Source organism: Balaenoptera musculus, chromosome 5 (genome assembly GCF_009873245.2).
Source record: "Balaenoptera musculus isolate JJ_BM4_2016_0621 chromosome 5, mBalMus1.pri.v3, whole genome shotgun sequence".
Taxonomy (NCBI): domain Eukaryota; kingdom Metazoa; phylum Chordata; class Mammalia; order Artiodactyla; family Balaenopteridae; genus Balaenoptera; species Balaenoptera musculus.
In genome coordinates, this window is record NC_045789.1 from 95,438,289 (window position 1) to 95,455,553 (window position 17,265).

At 42.5% G+C, this 17,265-nt stretch overlaps 1 protein-coding gene across 1 annotated transcript in view; it reads left to right on the plus strand.

Annotated features, from left to right (window-relative positions):
• Positions 1–281: 281 nt before the first annotated feature.
• Positions 282–17,265, plus strand: part of FAM184B (family with sequence similarity 184 member B) — a 122,525-nt gene continuing 105,541 nt past the window's right edge. The window contains exon 1 of the mRNA XM_036852664.1: positions 282–428. Within this exon, the coding sequence (XP_036708559.1) occupies positions 282–428 (147 nt within the window). The remainder of the gene's footprint in view (positions 429–17,265) is intronic.

Consider the following 17,265-nt stretch of genomic DNA (forward strand, 5'->3'; position numbering starts at 1 on the left):
GCACGTGCGGGTCCTCGGCGCTTCGCCGCAGGGTGCGGGTGCCCGCAGAGCCAGCAAGCGAGCGAGGGCGGGAGGAGGAAGGGTGGGCGCGCGGGCGGCGGGGTGGCGGACACCCGGTGGAAGCAGGAGCCACGCGGTGGCGCGGGCGGCGGGACTGCAGTGCCACCTCTCCCGAGAAAGCCCACACACTCACACGCCCGCGCGCGCAAGCACCTGCACACCGTGGGCATCGAGAAGCCGAGCCATCGTGAGGCTTAAAGAGTGCCGGACGCGTTTCAGCGATGGCTTCTGCCCTCAACAGCAAAATTCACGCGCCCGGGACTTGCCCGGGCTCCAAAGCCGATGCAGGAGGTGGCGCCGGCTGGAGAATGGACTGTGATCCCGAGATGCACGTGAAAATGTGCAAGAAGATCGCCCAACTCACCAAGGTAACGTGAGGCGCTGCAGGCCGGCCAGCTGCGCGTCCGGGGCGCCCCGGGCCGGGGAGGGAGTGCGGACGCGCCCGAGGGAGGCCCAGGCAGAATCCGAGCTGAAACTTTGCCTCGGAGGCCAACCCGGGAGGGAAGCGGTCCTAAATCTTGGTGACCTTCTGGAGGCACCATCCTAAAGCAGCTGAGAGAAAGGATCCTTGCCAAGGAAACTCCTACAGCCTCCGCGCTGAGCAGGTGGTCTGTGCTCCCAGGGTGGGAATGTGAATCGAGTTGAATCAGTGCTGTGGTGTTTGTGTGTGTGTTTCCTTGCGGGCTCTGCTCAAGTAATAGTGCCTGGAATGTTGTGATTTCATTCATCGCCGTACTTTACAGGCGGGGAGGAGGTCATGTGGGCTATTTAAACATTTGATTCATTTGTTGAGTGCCAGCAGCTTGCGTGTCACCGTAGTAAACCTGGAAGGCAGCCCAGGGGACTTACTATCTAACTGGGTACAGAGCATAAATGGGGAAGTGAACGATTCACCATTTAATTACTGGATTACAAAGGACCTCGGGAGGTCAGCCCCCCCATCTCCCTACCTCATCCCAGGGCCCTGATTGAACCTCCAGGGACTGTAGTGACTTCCTTATGAAGACCAGCAAGAAGATGACACCCTGTCCTTTGTTAGCCCCCTGCAGCTTCCCAATTAGGAGCTCCTTGTGGTAGGTTCCCCTCCTGTGCCTGGTGTGTAGATGGAAAACAACATCCCTCTCTGTCTTTTATACAAGGTCCCGAGTGCCTGAATTTAGCTACTTGCCTTGGGGTTTCCTTTCTATCTCGTAATAATTACTCCTGATAACACGCCTGCTAGTGGAACATCCGGTCCAGGTTCTGTGTATGGGACATACTCTTCCCCAACTATCTTCCTCCCACTTCCCACACCTACTTTTTTGTGGGATCACATGAATTTTCCTCCCTGATTATTTTGCCAGAAGGAAGAGAGCACAGAGACCTGGAATTGGACACTAGCTGCCTTCTCCTATCCCTCCCATTAACTTCTCCACATTTTTTGCAAATGAGCCTGTATCCAAACAGTGATTTCTTTAGTCAAGGATGGAAAGGGGGGGAATGGAGATACTCCTTGGAGGCCTTGGCATGTGCTGCTTGGCACCACTGATCTAATCTGGAGTCATCCAAATAGTGACATCTACCCAAAAAAGTATTGATGTGAGGCGCTGGGCACAGTATAAGGCATCTTCATCTTCAAAGAACCTAAAATAGTTTTAGAGAAACACGGTTGGAGAGAAACCTAAAAGACACTGCTCTATAATCAGTTGCTAAATTGGATGTTTCAAGTTGTGAGTGCTATAGAAGTAGAAACAAAGGATAAGTCATTATGGGTAGGAACATTTAGGAGAGACTTTATGGAAGAGATGAACCCTGAACTCAGTTTGAATTTATAGAGTGCCTATTGTGTGCCAGGCGCTGTGCTCAATATCGATGGCATAAAACTGAGTAAGATAGGAACCCTGCCCTTGTGATGAGACAAATGCATAAACACATCATTTCAATATAATGTGGTAATGGTAGTCATTCTGCCCATTAATATTGATATTTTGGCACAATTATTATGTGCCAAGCACTGAAGGATACAGCAGTGAAGAAAGCAGCCATGATCCCTAGTGCATAGTAGGCAGTGTTTCTCAAAGTATATTCTGCATTAGAAATCACAGTTGATTCTTATTATGTAGGGCCTCTCTTTACCATTTTTCATGCTAATTGTTTAAATTAGACATTTTTAATATTGATATTGATATGCCACCTTTCTTTTGGCTACCTTTTGTATGTGATTATTTTCCATCTCGTTATATTTAATCTTTCTGTAAGTTTTATTTTAGTTGTATCTCTGATAGGTGAATTTAATCCATGTGCATTTACTGTGATAACTAACATATTGGGACTTATTCTTCCAACATATTTTGTGTTTTTCATTTACTATCCTGGATTAGTTAAATGATCTATATTCCCTCATTTTCCACTGCTGGTTTGAGGGCTTCTGGCATTATTCCTATTCTTCTCAGCCTTGTCTTTTATTTCTCCACATACATATTTAACTATAGTTTTTCTAACAAAGTTATCACATAATTCTTTCTTCCTACAAAAGAGCTTTGCATACTTTACCCATTTAACAGCCCTCCCCTTTCCCTTCTTGTCCTTGTTGTCTAGAGTTTTTTACCTTTTAAAATTTACAATCGTTTTTATACTTGAGTTCTTTAAATTTACTGACATTTTACCAATTCTTCTACGCCCTATTTTTTTCTTGAATCCATAGCCTCCTCTTTTGGTTCACTTTTCTTCTAGCTGAAGTTCATCATTTAATAGTTCTTTCCGTAGGGGTCTTGGTGGGGTAAGAAATTCTTTGTATATTTGGAAATGTCTGTATTTTGCCCTCACTGTTGGATGGTCATTTATTTGGGTATAAAATTCTAGTGATGGGACTTCCCTGGTGGTGCAGTGTTAAGAACCTGCCTGCCAATGCAGGGGACATGGGTTCAATCCCTGGTCCGGGAAGATCCCCCCACATGCTGTGGAGCAACTAAGCCCGTGCGCCTCAACTACTGAGCCTGCGCTCTAGAGACTGCGCATGCCACAACTACTGAAGCCCGCACACCTAGAGCCCGTGCGTGCTCTGCAAGAGAAGCCACCGCAATGAGAAGCACGTGCACCCCAATGAAGAGTAGCCCCCGCTTGCTGCAACTAGAGAAAGCCCACGCAGAGCAACGAAGACCCAACACACCCAAAAATAAATAAATAAAATAAATAAATTTTTAAAAATTCTAGTGAGCAGCTATTTTCCCATAGCACAGTGTTGATAGCGTTCTATTGTCTTCAGGTACTAATTGCTGCTGGTAAAATCCTACTGCCAATCAAATTTTCATTCCTTTGTAGATAATCTGCCTTTTCTATTGGTAGCATTTGTGTGTGTGTATTTTGACGTTTAGCAGTTTCATTAGAACTCTCTAGTTGGTAGTGAATGTACTTTCTATTGAAGACTCAGGTGCTCTCTTTAATTCTGGAAAATTATCAATGATTTTGTGTTCAGATATTGTTTCTCTGTCATTGCCTCCATTCAGTTTTCTGCAACTGCCATTAGCTGAGTTAAGGAAGCCTCTCCATCCATATCCCAAAATGTTATTAAAAATCTTTTTGTCTCTATTGTATCCTGGTGAATTCCTTAATCCTGTCTTCCTATTTCCCAATCCTCTAAATAATATGCCCAATCCAGAGTTTTTCCCATCTATTAAGTTTTATTTATTTTAAAAATTTATTTATTGGGCTTCCCTGGCGGCACAGTGGCTGAGAGTCTGCCTGCCAGTGCAGGGGACACGGGTTCGAGCCCTGGTCTGGGAAGATCCCACATGCCGCGGAGCAACTGGGCCCGTGAGCCACGATTACTGAGCCTGCGCGTCTGGAGCCTGTGCTCCGCAACAAGAGAGGCCGCGATAGTGAGAGGCCCGCGCACCGCGATGAAGAGGGGCCCCCGCTTGCCACAACTAGAGAAAGCCCTCGCACAGAAACGAAGACCCAACACAGCCATAAATAAATAAAATTTAAAAAAATTTTATTTATTTATTTATTTATTTTTGTCTGTGTTGGGTCTTCGTCGCTGCACGCGGGCTTTCTCTAATTCTGGAGAACTGGGGCTACTCTCTGTTGCGGTGTGCGAGCTTCTCATTGTGGTGGCTTCTCTTGTTGCAGAGCACGGGCTCTAGGCGAATGGGCTTCAGTAGTTGTGGCACGCAGGCTCAGTAGTTGTGGCTCGCGGGCTCTAGAGCGCAGGCTCAGTAGTTGTGGCGCACGGGCTTAGTTGCTCTGTGGCATGTGGGATCTTCCCGGACCAGGGATCGAACCTTTGTCCCCTGCATTGGCAGGCAGATTCTTAACCACTGCGCCACCAGGGAAGCCCCATCTATTAAGTTTTAGAATTACATTTTTCATTTCTAAGATTGCTGTTCTTGCTTCCTTTCTGTCTGATTTGGATAACTTCTTAATTTTTATAGCTTTATTGAAGTATAATTTACATACCATAAAATCCATCTAAACATACAATTCACCATCTTTTAGTAAATTTACAGAGTTGTTGCATCATAACCATAATCCAGTTTTAGGACATTTCTATCACCATCTTTTGTATCCATTTGTAGTCAGTCCCTGTTCCTACCCCAATGCCAGGCAACCACTGATCTACTTTCTGTCTTCATAAATTTATCCTTTCCAGATATTTCATATCAGTGAAATGATACAACATGTATTTCCATCTGGCTTTTTTCACTTAGTTGCTAAACCTCAGCATCAAGTTTTTGATGTTCATCAATGGTTGTACCATATGTCATTCATTCATTCCCTTTTATTACTCAGTAGTATCCCATTGTATGGATACACCATTTTCTGATGATCATATTCGCCAGTTAATAGGCATTTGGATTGTTTCCACTCTGGGGCTATTATGAATCACGCTGCTACAAACATTACATTCTTGCGCACACATTTTTTTACTCTTGGGTAAATACCTAGGAATGGGATTGTTGGGTTGTATAGTAAATTTATGTTTGACTTTCTAAGAAACTGCCAAATGACTTTCCGAAGTGACTGTGCCATCTTACATTTTCCAGCCTACTTTTCCAGGAGGATTAGGAACCACCCCAGGCACCCAGTTCTCAAATACAGTGAAGTGCACTTCTCCCTTTCCTCCTCTGTGCACTCACTTCCCTCGGATATTTCCTCTCCTGAAATGACTTCATCTCTATAAGTTGAATCCTACTTATCTTTTAAGTCTCACTTCCCACAAGAAAAATCTTTGAAAAAAATCTCACTTTTGTAATTAATCATGTATTCATTAATCACTAATTGTATATTCGTTATTTCTTTCTTATTAATCTGTTTTTCCAGAAGTTTGTACAATGTCTGGCACATAGTAGACCCTCAGTAAGCTTGTTAAATTTAAAGTTTCCGCCTACAGATTTGGTTAATATTTCTTTCATCATGCTTATCCATCTGATATTATAGTTGATTTGTATATAGTATGTCCCTTAAGATAATAAGCTCCTTAATTTATTCACAATCCTTTGCATCTGGTAAACACTCATTATGTGTTTTGTTTTTGTTTTTGTTTTTTGGCTGTGTTTGGCTGTGTAGCCCCTATAAGGGCTACGGTGGAATCAAGTGCCTATTTGTGTTCTTTGCAAAGCCTTTGACATACTTACTCATCCTCTGTGTGCACAGCAGTTCTGCATGGCAAGGAGATGGGCACCATCTCTAATTGAGAGAATTAATATCTGAGACCCAAGAAAGGGTCAGTATTCTTGCCTGACGTCACATTAGGATGTAGTGACAGAACCAGGGCATCCAGAACCCAGTGTTAGGTGTGTGTGTGAGGGTGGTGCTTCTTCCCTGGTCATCCTTGTGTTTCCATAACCTCTCTCAATCATCTTTAGTGCTCTTTCCCAGGCGAGGGGAAATGTAGATCTAATCAGTGAGGCTGAGGGCCGGAGCTAGGTCTGCAGAGCTCTTTCCTCTTTCTCCCTTGTTTCTCATGGAGTGATCTGCCCACAGAAGCACACATTCTGCTCTGTCAGCCGTGCCATCGATTTTACAGGGGTAGGTGCAGTTCTGGGAGGAAGAAATGCCCTGGCCCAGTATTGTGACTAGGTGGGTAAATATCAGGAATGCAGCCTGCCCGTGGGTATGTCACATTCTTTAATATTATATCAGTAATGTGTTATTTTGGTCTCAAAACAGCCTCACGCCTTGGTCTTGTATTTCAATTAGTTCGTTGGAGAAGAAGGATTTTGTTTATTGGCCTTTCCTAAAGACCCACCACACAGATCTTAGGATGAATTCCGTTTTGAGGAATTTGGTAAAGTGTTATAGTAAAAAAGAATTCTGTCATTGGGAGAGCATCCTCGCCTGAGAGCAGGGGACCTTTGAGTTGCAGTGTAGTACTTATTTGTAGATCCTTCCTTCCTTCCTTCCGTGGGAGGTTCTGGAGGTCAGAGTCACCACTCCCAGCACAGTAGCATGACCAGACCAAGCGAACTGTGTCTCCCCACGTTCCAGAACCTTACTGAGGTCTATGGAGACACATTAGCGAGGACAGTCATATTGGATGTTGAGGGGAGATAGTGGATTGTTTAGGGATGGGGTAGGGGGAATGCTGTTATGGAGAATAGACCTTGAGTATAAAATCAGAAATATTAAGGAAAAGAATGATAATTTCTACTCCAGGATATCTTTTAAATGAATTTAAACTTGATTTATCTCTAGAGGGGTGCTTCTTACTCTTATTTATACTAATAAATATAAAAGAAAATTAAATGTGAATAAAAATGAGGTCACCTGGAGAGCTAACAATTTGGGGGTTACTCTTGGAACGCTCTTACTCCTGATCCCTGCATGGCTGGTATCAGCTAAAATACTATCTCTTCAGAGAGACTTTTCTGACTTTCCAATCCAAAGGGGCCAACCTGCTTTATGTGTAATTGAGAAAAATAGTCCTTTCTTCCCTGGTGATTTGTTGTGAGGGTTCACTAACTTAAGGAATGTAAGTGGAGCATCTCACCCGGCGGAGAGACTATTGTAAGCCTGATAGATGTTGGTTTCCCTTCCCTTGCTGAGCTAGAAGAATTGCAGAGGGACAGGACCACTGCCCAGTTGTCAAAACCGGCAACTAGGAACAAAGCCAGGCCTTCTCTGGACTGAGAGGCCAGGGCAGTGTCCCAGGCAGTAGGAGTGACGCTGACTGCCACACGAGTCCTCAGCAGGAGGCTGCCACTTGAGCCCTGAGTTTTCATGGCTTGAAGTTGTGGAAGTTTTATTGCACCCACTGACTCCCTTAGTTTCTCTGAAAATACCTTCCTGCCTGCAGGAGCTTGTGTAGGGACAGATGTTTAAACGGTTCCATACCAGTTTGCTTTAGGATTCTAGGTTTGAAAACTGCAGATCTGTTTTAACAGGCCCTCTCTGTTGGAATCTTTTAGTTTAACAAAGTGACTCATAGGGTGTACAGACAGCTATCTCACAGAAATCTTTTTGCCATAAAACAGGATGAAGTACACCTTAAATTGGGTGTCTTTGAACCCTACTAAGATGCCTCTACTTTTGCATAACCATTCTGATCTCTGCACTTCCCCCCGGCCTTGCTCCAATCCTTTCTCCACACAGCAGCCAGAGTGATACTAAAATTGAATCATGCCCTCCTACACTGCTGTAGAATGTTGCAGCTGCTTTGGAACACAGTCTGGCGATTCCTCAAGTAATTAACAGAGAGTTATCATATGAGCCAGAAATTCCATGCCTAGGTATAAACCCAAGAGAAATTAACTTGTACACAGTATTCAGAGCAACATTATTCATAATAGCCAAAAAAACGGAAATAAATGAAATGTCCATCAACCGAAGACTGGATAAATAAAATATGGTACAAAGTACAATGGGGGTAGTGACTGAGGGATGCAAGGTTTCTTTTTGAGTCATGAGAATATTCTTCAGTTGACTCTAGTGATAGTTACACAACTCTGTGAATTGAATTGTACAGTTTAAATGGGTGAATTGTATGGTCTCAAGAATTATATCTCAGTTAAGCTGTTAACATTAAAAGAAACGAAAACAAACTGAATTTTCTCCTGTTTAAATCCAGTTCTGAAGCAAGTCCTGATGACTTTAACCCCATAAACGCAACGAGTCAGTCCACCTCGCTTCTGCATTTCCGCCTCCGCCCTAGTCCAAGCCGCCTTCCCCTCCGGTCCCCAACCCCTGCTGTGGCCTCCTCGTGGTCTACCCTTGCCCCCGCTCACAGTGGCAAGAATTATCTTATACAGTATAAACCAGAGCATGCCATTCTTCCGTTTAGAACCCACAAATGGCTTCTCGTTTCACTTGGAATAAAATCGGTTCACCTAAAGTAAATTCTTTAATATGGTCACTGGGGGTGGCTGCAGTCTACTTCTCAGCGTCATCTCCTTGGCCGCACTGGCCTTCTTTCAGGCTTTCAGATGCGCCAGGCTGGTGCCACCTGGAGCCTTTGTCCTCGCGGTTTCTTCAGCCTGCTCCTGGCTTGGTTCAGATGTCTCCTCAGGGAGGGCCTTCTTGCTCACCTAGACCGTGAGATTTCCTCAGCTGCATCTGCTGTTTCCATCTTTTTCCTCTGTTAATCTACTTATGGCCTTCTCTTCCCCACTAAGGAAGTTCCTTGAGGGCAGAAATTTCTGTCTGCTCTGTTCTCTCCTATACCCGCTGGTGCCTAGAACAGTGCCTAGTTAGTGATCGGTGCCCAGCAAATGTACGTTGATGGACTAAATGAACAAAACTCTTCCTGGACCTCCCACAGCTCCTAGGATAAAATAGCACATTTCAAACACAGCCTAGGTACAGTCGTCTTATGGGAGAGTGGGAAGGCTCCTTTCTCAAGGCCAGAACTCAGAAGGTGCTAGTATCTAATTTCTAGTTTTCCGAGCACAGTGGAGAACTGGCATATCTGACAAATAAGTGGACATCCCCCATGCCCTCCCAGGCCAACATCTGACTTAGTCACTCCCAGCACCTGACCACAGACACAGGGTTGGACCAAACTTGGTGCCTCCATATGGTCGGATCCACATTCCTTCAGAACACTAGAATTATGAGGTAAAATAAAAACAACGGTGACCAATCATACACAGAAATCACAACCATTTTAGAAAAATCAAGAATACAAAGAAGCAAAAAGAAAAAGATTTTAAAGTATCCCCAAACCCATAATAACTACAGTGATATAATAACTAATACCATTTTTTGCAGAGCCTACTATCTGATTTCTCATACAAATATAGACATGTAATTTTTAAAAAGAGAGTTATATCACACGTAACTATTGTGTTACCTGGGTTTTTTCCCCTTCGCAGTAAATCTAGAACCCTTCAACACAATTTTTAATGGTTGTATCAATAGTCCCTTGCATAAATATTGCATAATTTAACTTCTTTCATTTATGACACACTTAGTGCCTTTTATGTGCCAGGTAAAATCCCTTATCTCATGGACCTTACGGAGAGAAGTAGAAAGAAGCTCTCAAATACAATAGAAGCCTTCCTATTCAATGTCATGTGAACATTTTGAATAATTGAAAATGAAAACTATAAAAGAAAAAAACCTAACATAACTTTTTTAACTTAAAACAGGTGTCAGCACTGAGTTCCAATGGGCAGGTGCAAACAGTTGTTAATTAAGGAAGGGAGGGGATGCAAGACAAGGGAGGAACAGTCAAGAGAAACAATAGTACAGCCTTGGGGCAGGGTCCTGGTTCCCATCAAGGGATACACACAACAATATCTTTGAGCTGTTTTGTAGAAACTGAAACCTCCACAAGGTGGGAGAAGTTAACTGTGTGCTGCCCACAAGCAAGTAGACCCAAGACTTGTTGGAACCAGAAGGATGATGATATTGACTCCCACTTACCTCACCACCAACCAATCAGAAGAATGTCCACCAGCTGATCATGCCCTCTTTGAACCATTACTATAAAACTTCTCACTGTACCCTCCAGGTCGGGACACAGAGTTCTGAGGGCATTAGCCTGCTGTGTCCCCTTTTGCCTGGCAAAGCAATAAAACTATTCTTTTCTACTTCACCCAAAATAAAAAAAAAAAGGTCAGCAAACCATGTCCCAGGCCAAATTAGTCTGCTGCCCATTTTTATATGGCTTGCGAGTCAAGGATGGTTTTTACAGTTTGAAAAAAAATACAAAATAAGAACAATATTTGGTGACACATGAAAAGTACATGAAATTCAAATTTAGTGTCCAAAATAAAGTTTTATTGGGACATAGCCATGCATATTCACTTAGACATCGTCTCGGGTAGCTTTTGTGCTAAAATGGCAGATTTGAATCATTGTGACAGAGACTGAGTAAAGCCTAAAATAATTACTGCCTGGCCCTTTACAGAAAAAAAGTGTGAGGATCTCTAATTAAAACATGTGGGTGAACACTCATTCACTAATCATTTCATGTGAGGCTCAGTTTCAATTCTTTGGGACAGCCTGCTGATTGACATTTACCTTATTTGTCTTGTATAAACTACAGCTATAGTTAGAGTGACCTTTTAATTTATCATCCAAACTGAGACACTTCTGAGAATGAAAGGGGGCATTAAACCAGAAAGTGCGCTGAAACAACAGGTGTAAACAGGGACTGTCCTGGCCTGACCGGGTGTAAGGTCACCCTGCCCATAATGCATATGTACTTTTTACCATTTGGGCGTCTTTAAAGTGGAGAATGAGAATCTAAATTACACGTGGAACAATGTGAGTTTAGAATCCCTCTAAACCTTTAAAACTTTTCACTTCTCTGTCACAGCTAATTGAATACCACGTTTTTTCTTTTTTTCTCTAGCAACTTACCTTTATTGAGTCTTTTCAAAGCATTCAGTCCAGTTTTCATTGGAACAACAACGTACTCTTTACATTCATATATAACTGACCTAGTGTGGTGTTAAATCACATAATTATAATAGAAAATAAACGGGCACAGACAAGTGACAATTAGTGTGAGAAGTGCGGTGGCTTTCCAGAGGAAGGATGAAGGGTATTAAGTTATCCACATGTTTGCTGAATGGAGACTGGTTAAAAGAGCTTCTACTGTTTTTATACAAAAATAAATACAATTTTGATATGCTACCAAGTAGGAAGTACGAAAACATTGAACAACCTGAGGGATCAAGAAAGGTTCCCTGAGATACGTAGGGACTATTATTGGTAGACTTTTGGTTGATTCCAGTTTCTCATTGTTATAATCAGTACTGTGATGGACATTCTTGAGACTCTATCCCTGCATTCTTGCTAGATTATTTCCTTGAGACAGATTTCTATGAGCAAAACTCGCCTTTGTTACAGGTAGATTCCCATAAAGAATATCAGGAAAATTGGAAGAAAGCGACCTGGAAAATATTTATCTATTAGTTAAAAACAATCTAATAGGGAGTTCCCTGGTGGTCTAGTGGTTAGGATTCGGCGCTTTCACTGCCGTGGCCTGGGTTCAATCCCTGGTCGGGGAAATGAGATCCCACAAGCTGTGCAGCGCGGACAAAAAAAGAAATCTAATAGACAAGATGTACGGAGGCCCTTACTTGTTAACTACAAAGCTTGACATTTTAAAAGGCACTTACTACAACTCTCTTCTCCTATAATCCGAACACTGGAACAGTTCCGTGGCAGCAACACTCATAGTTACAGAGACAATGGTGTAATTACTTTCAAACTATAGTGGCATAATAACAGGCCCAGGCTGTCAGCTCACATTATGACTGTTTAATGGACCTATTTGAAGTTACTCACTATATTCTGAGCCTCCAGGGTAAAAGGATACACCTGGAAAATGCTCCCAGGTTGCTCAAGGCATTAGAGAAACAAGCAGCTCTCTCACGGCTCAGGGGCCCAGCAGAACCAATAAACACACCAGCAATTCTCCCCGATCTCACGAGGAAGCCTTTCTCTTAGCTGTGGAACCTTCAGAATATGAAACAGAAAGAACTGTTTGTGAATCTTTGATGTTGTCATCAGGAATAATGTTCCCAGCCTGCTGAGGCAGAAAAATTTTCCTGAAAAGATATGCCCCTGCCTGCTGAATCCTGACCAGCTACCCTTGAACTTCAGGCTCTCGTTTTGTTAAAATGCAAACCCAAGAGATTATTCAGTCTTTTACAGCTTTGTGCTAATTGTGTACTTGGCACTTGCTGTCTTCTCTTGATAGTAGCTGTGGTAGACCAAAAAATAGCCCTGCAATAGATATCATCCCTGGAACCTGTGAATGCTACTTTATTTAGAAAAAGGGTCTCTGAAGATTAAGCATGTTGAGATACGATCATCTTGTATTATCTGGGTGGGCCCTAAATCCAATGACAAGTGTCCTTTGAAGAGAAAGGCAGAGGGAGGTTTGAGACAGAAGAGGAGAAGACACAAAAGAGGTGAAAGCCATGTGAAAATGGAGGTAGGGGCTGGAGTTATGCAGCCACAGGCCAAGGAACACCTGGAGCCGCCAAAAGCTGGAAGTGGCAGGAGGGAGTGTGGCCTGCATTCACCTTGATTTTGAACTTCTGACCTCCAGGACTGTGATAGAATGAAGCTCTGTTTAAAAAAAAGAAATAGGTTTCAGGTGTACAGCATTATAATTCAACATCTGTGTACACTACCAAGTGATCACAGCACAAGTGTAGTTGCTGTCCATTGCCATATAGTTGACCCCCTTCACCCTTTCACCCGCCCCCAACCCTCTTCCCCCTGGTAACCACTAATCTGTTCCCTGTGCCTATGAGTTTGCTTTTGTTTTATTTTATTTTTGTTTTTTCAGATTCCACATGTGAGTGAAACCATACAGTATTTGTTTTTCTCCATCTGACTTATTTCATTTAACATAATACCTTCAAGGTCCATCCATGTTGTCCCAAGTGGCAGGATTTCATTCTTTTTTATGGCTGAATAGTATTCCAGTGTGTATGTGTGTGTGTGTGTGTGTGTGTGTGTGTGTGTGTGTGTGTGTATCCATCTTCTTTATCCATTCATTCATTTATGGACACTTAGGTTGTTTCTGTATCTTGGCTATTGTAAACAATGCTGCAGTGAACATCGGGGTGCATATATCTTTTCAGATTAATGTTTTCATGTTCTTCAGGTAAATACCCAGAAGGGGAATAGCTGGGTCATATGGTAGTTCTGTTCTTAATTTTTTGAGGAATCTCATACTGTTTTCCACAGTGGCTGCACCAGTTTACAGTCCCACCAACAGTGGGTTCCCTTTTCTCCACATCCTCACCAATATTTTTTTCTTGTCTATTCAATAATAGCCATTCTAACAGGTGTGAGATGCTATCTCATTGTGATTTTTTTTTTTTAAATAATGCCATTGTTTTATCCTGACTTAAGGGTGTATCTTTTTTTTTTTTTTTTTTTTTGTGGCTGTGTTGGGTCCTCGTTTCTGTGCGAGGGCTTTCTCCAGTTGTGGCAAGAGGGGGCCACTCTTCATCGCGGTGTGCAGGCCTCTCACTGTCGTGGCCTCTCTTGTTGCGGAGCACAGGCTCCAGACGCGCAGGCTCAGTAGTTGTGGCTCACGGGCCTAGTTGCTCCGCGGCATGTGGGATCTTCCCAGACCGGGGCTCGAACCCGTGTTCCCTGCATTAGCAGGCAGATTCTCAACCACTGCACCACCAGGGAAGCCCCTCATTGTGATTTTGATTTGCATTTCCCTAGTAATTAGTGATGTTGAACATCTTTCCATGTGCCTGTTGGCTACCTGTATGTCTTCTTTGGGAAAATGTCTATTCAGAGCATCTGCTCATTTTTAAAATCAGGTTGTCTGTCTTTTTGTTGTTCAGTTATATGAGTTCTTTATGTACTTTGGATATTAATCCCGTATCAGATATATGATTTGTAATTATCTTCTCCCATTCAGTAGGTTGCCTTTTCATTTTGATGTTGGTTTCCTTTGCTGTGCAGAAGCTCTTTAGTTTGATGTAGTTCCATTTGCTTATTTTTGCTTTTGTTTCCCTTGCCTTTAGAGTCACATCCACAAAAACATCGCTAAGGTCCATGTTGATGTTGTCGCCTATGTTTTCTTCTAGGAATTTTATGGTTTCAGGTCTTACATTCAAGGCTTTAATCTATTTTGACTTAATTTTTGTGTATGGTGTAAGATAGTATCTAGTTTCATTCTTTTGCATGTGGTTGTCCAGTTTCCCCAACACCATTTATTTAAGAGACTGTCCTTTCTCAACTATGTGTTCTTTGCTCCTTTGTTGTAAATTAATTGTCTATATATCTGTGGATTTATTTATGGGCTCTCAATTCTGTTCCATTGATCTGTATGTCTGTTTTTGTGACAGTACCACATGTTTTGATTACTATAGCTTTGTAGTATAGTTTGAAATCAGGGAGTGTGATACCTCCAGCTTGGTTCTTCTTTCTCAAGTTTGTTTTGCTATTTGGGATCTTTTGTGCTACCATACAAATTTTAGAATTATTTGTTGTAGTTCTGTGCAATATGCCATTGGAATTTTGACAGGGATTGCATTGAATCTGTAGTTTGCTTTGGATAGATTGGACATTTTAACAATGTTAATTCTTTCAATCCATGAACATGGACTATCTTTCCATTTATTTGTTGTCTTCAATTTCTTTTGTCAATGTCTTATAGTTTTCAGTGTACAAGTCTTTCACCTCTGTGGTTAAATTTATCCCTAGGTATTTTATTCTCTTTGATGCAATTGTGAATGGGATCATTTTCTTAATTTCTGCTTCTGTTAGTTCATTATTAGTGTACAGAAAGGCTATAGATTTCTATATATTGACTTTGTATCCTGTGACTATACTGAATTCACTTATTAGTTCTAACAGTTTTTTGATGGAGTCTTTAGGGTTTTCTATATGTAATATCGTGTCATCTGCAAATAATGACAGTTTTTTTCCTCCCTTTCTTATTTGGATGCCTTTTATTCCTTTTTCTTGCCTAATTGCTAATGGCTATGTTGAATAAAAGTGGCAAGAGTGGGCATCCTTGTCTTGTTCCTGATCATAGAGGAAAAACTGAAAGCTTTTCACCATTGATAAAGTTCTGTTGGTTTAAACCACAAGTTTGTAGTGACTTGTTACAGCAGCCATGGGAATTGGGTCCATTGGCTAACTTTCACAATATCCTCTTCATCATTACCAAAGGCTTCTTCCTTCTCAGACCCTGCTGAGGTTCTTGCCTCTGATAATTGTCAGAATCAACTAGTGAGCATTTTTAACAAAAATTGAGACCAGTGCATTAAAACCTTTGGGTGGGGCTCAGGCAGTTATGCATTTTAAAAGCTCCACTGGTGACTGTGACTTTAGCCTGACTCTGAAATCACTGCAACGGGTCCTCGGCCTTTGGTCTATATAATATGTCCAGGTCTGTTGCCTGGCCCTGGACTTGCTCTGTCTGGTAGCAGAGAGACTGTGTGTTTGTGTTATTTCTTCTGCTTCTCTAGGAGCTCTTTAGGCCAGTGCTGTTCAAATGTTAGTATTAAACACAAATGGCTAGGCCCACCTGCAACATTTCTTGTTCAGTTGATCATGGGTGAGGCCTGAGAATTTGCATTTCAAACAAGCTCAGGTGATGTTGTGGACTACAGTTTGAGAAACCTTTAGGATCATCAGGGCTCTCTCTTTTGCCTTCCTCATATTTGAACTTCCAGAAGCTTCTAGCATAGTGTCCTGCTCTCAATAATATTAATAATATGAGCTGAATTACTTAGAACTGTGAAACCCTTGATGACAAGGACCTTGCCTTATACCTTTTAAATATATCTTTAGCACCTCCATTAATGCCAGGACACAGGGGGTGACAGTAGGAGAAATATTAAAGGGTGGGTGCACCAGCAAAACTCCCACCTATAAGGGATGCTAATGCATCTCTGGGTGCCATCACATCACAGGAAATGCAGAAGGATGCCAAATGGCAAAAAAAAAAAAAAACCCTTAAGAGAGGTATTGTGCATGCCTCAGTGGCTGTTTCCAGTTTAGGCGTGACTTGGAAGAGGTTGTGAAATAATGAGGAGTACAATAAAATGCTTTGTGAAGGAGGACACCACTGGTTAACCTCAAGACTTCAGTTTTGCTGAGTAAATATGCAGGTTTGGGGCCAGAGCTGAATTGCTCCAGACAGTAAAAGAAAGATTAATCTCCCCTCAGCAGTTCTGCTCCATCCTTTTCCTCATGTTGCATTCAGTCTCTTAAATAGGCATTGACCAATTGCAGGTTTGAGGAATGATAGATGTTAGCCTGCTAGTTTACCCACATGTCTTGGTCTAGCTTTGCAGTCTGCTGATGATTTTGTTATGATTAGGATTACAGAAGCATTTGTGGGTAGAGTAAGGATCATGCAGATAGGATGTGGTGGGTGGGTTGCATGAAGAGTGATAGCTTCATATTTTGAAGCAAAGTTTATTTAGATCATAGTTTTGGTTAAGCCAAATCAATTTCAAGGAAGTGAAAAAGAACCTGTTACTGGTTTTCATCTGTTTTCTTCCCAGGGTGCTCTGCCCAGGGTGCTCTGCCCTTGAGAAGCATACCCCTTAAACATCTGCTTTTCCTTGCACTTGCAAGCTCATTAATGGCCGTTTCCCAGAGAGAGACCCAGAAATAGCCAATTCCATTAAAAGGCTTATCATTAAGTACAATACAGCTCTTTATGTGGGAGGATGGCCTCTGAATAAGAGTCCATTAGGGCTGTGGGCTGGAAAAATGGGTCAGCTTTCTTTTAAGGGAGAAATTAATTCAGTAAGCAAGAGCCAGAAATACTGTGACATTCATCCTGTACAGCTTTTCCTCTTCACGCTGCCAAAGTGCGTCTGTCCAGACCTGCTATTCCTGTCCTCAGGCCCCTGGAGCAGGGCCCATTTGTCCTGAGGAAGACTATCGAATTGTATGGTGACAGCCTAAATAAACATGAGCAAGATCAGAACTGAGTATAGGGGGTGTGTGTGTGTGCATGTGAGCACACGCACCCTGAATATAATCTAAACCAAGAAAACAAAAGTTAATCAGTAACTTGTTCGCTGACCTCTTTCCCCTTTGCTAGGTCCTAATGTCAGTTCCATGAGAGGTGGCTCATAGCCAAGTCCATGTGGTGCTGTCCCCAGAGAAGAGCTGATAAAAAGAAGCTTGTTTCCAGTGTAGGAGGCAAGTGCTTGAAAGGACTGTCCAGTGTCCAGTCTCCTCCTGCTAACTTAGGCAAGCTGATTCACAGGGTGTGGTAGGCCCTTGGTAGCTGGGGTCGACAGGCGGAGGAAGAACTAGAGCTGAACA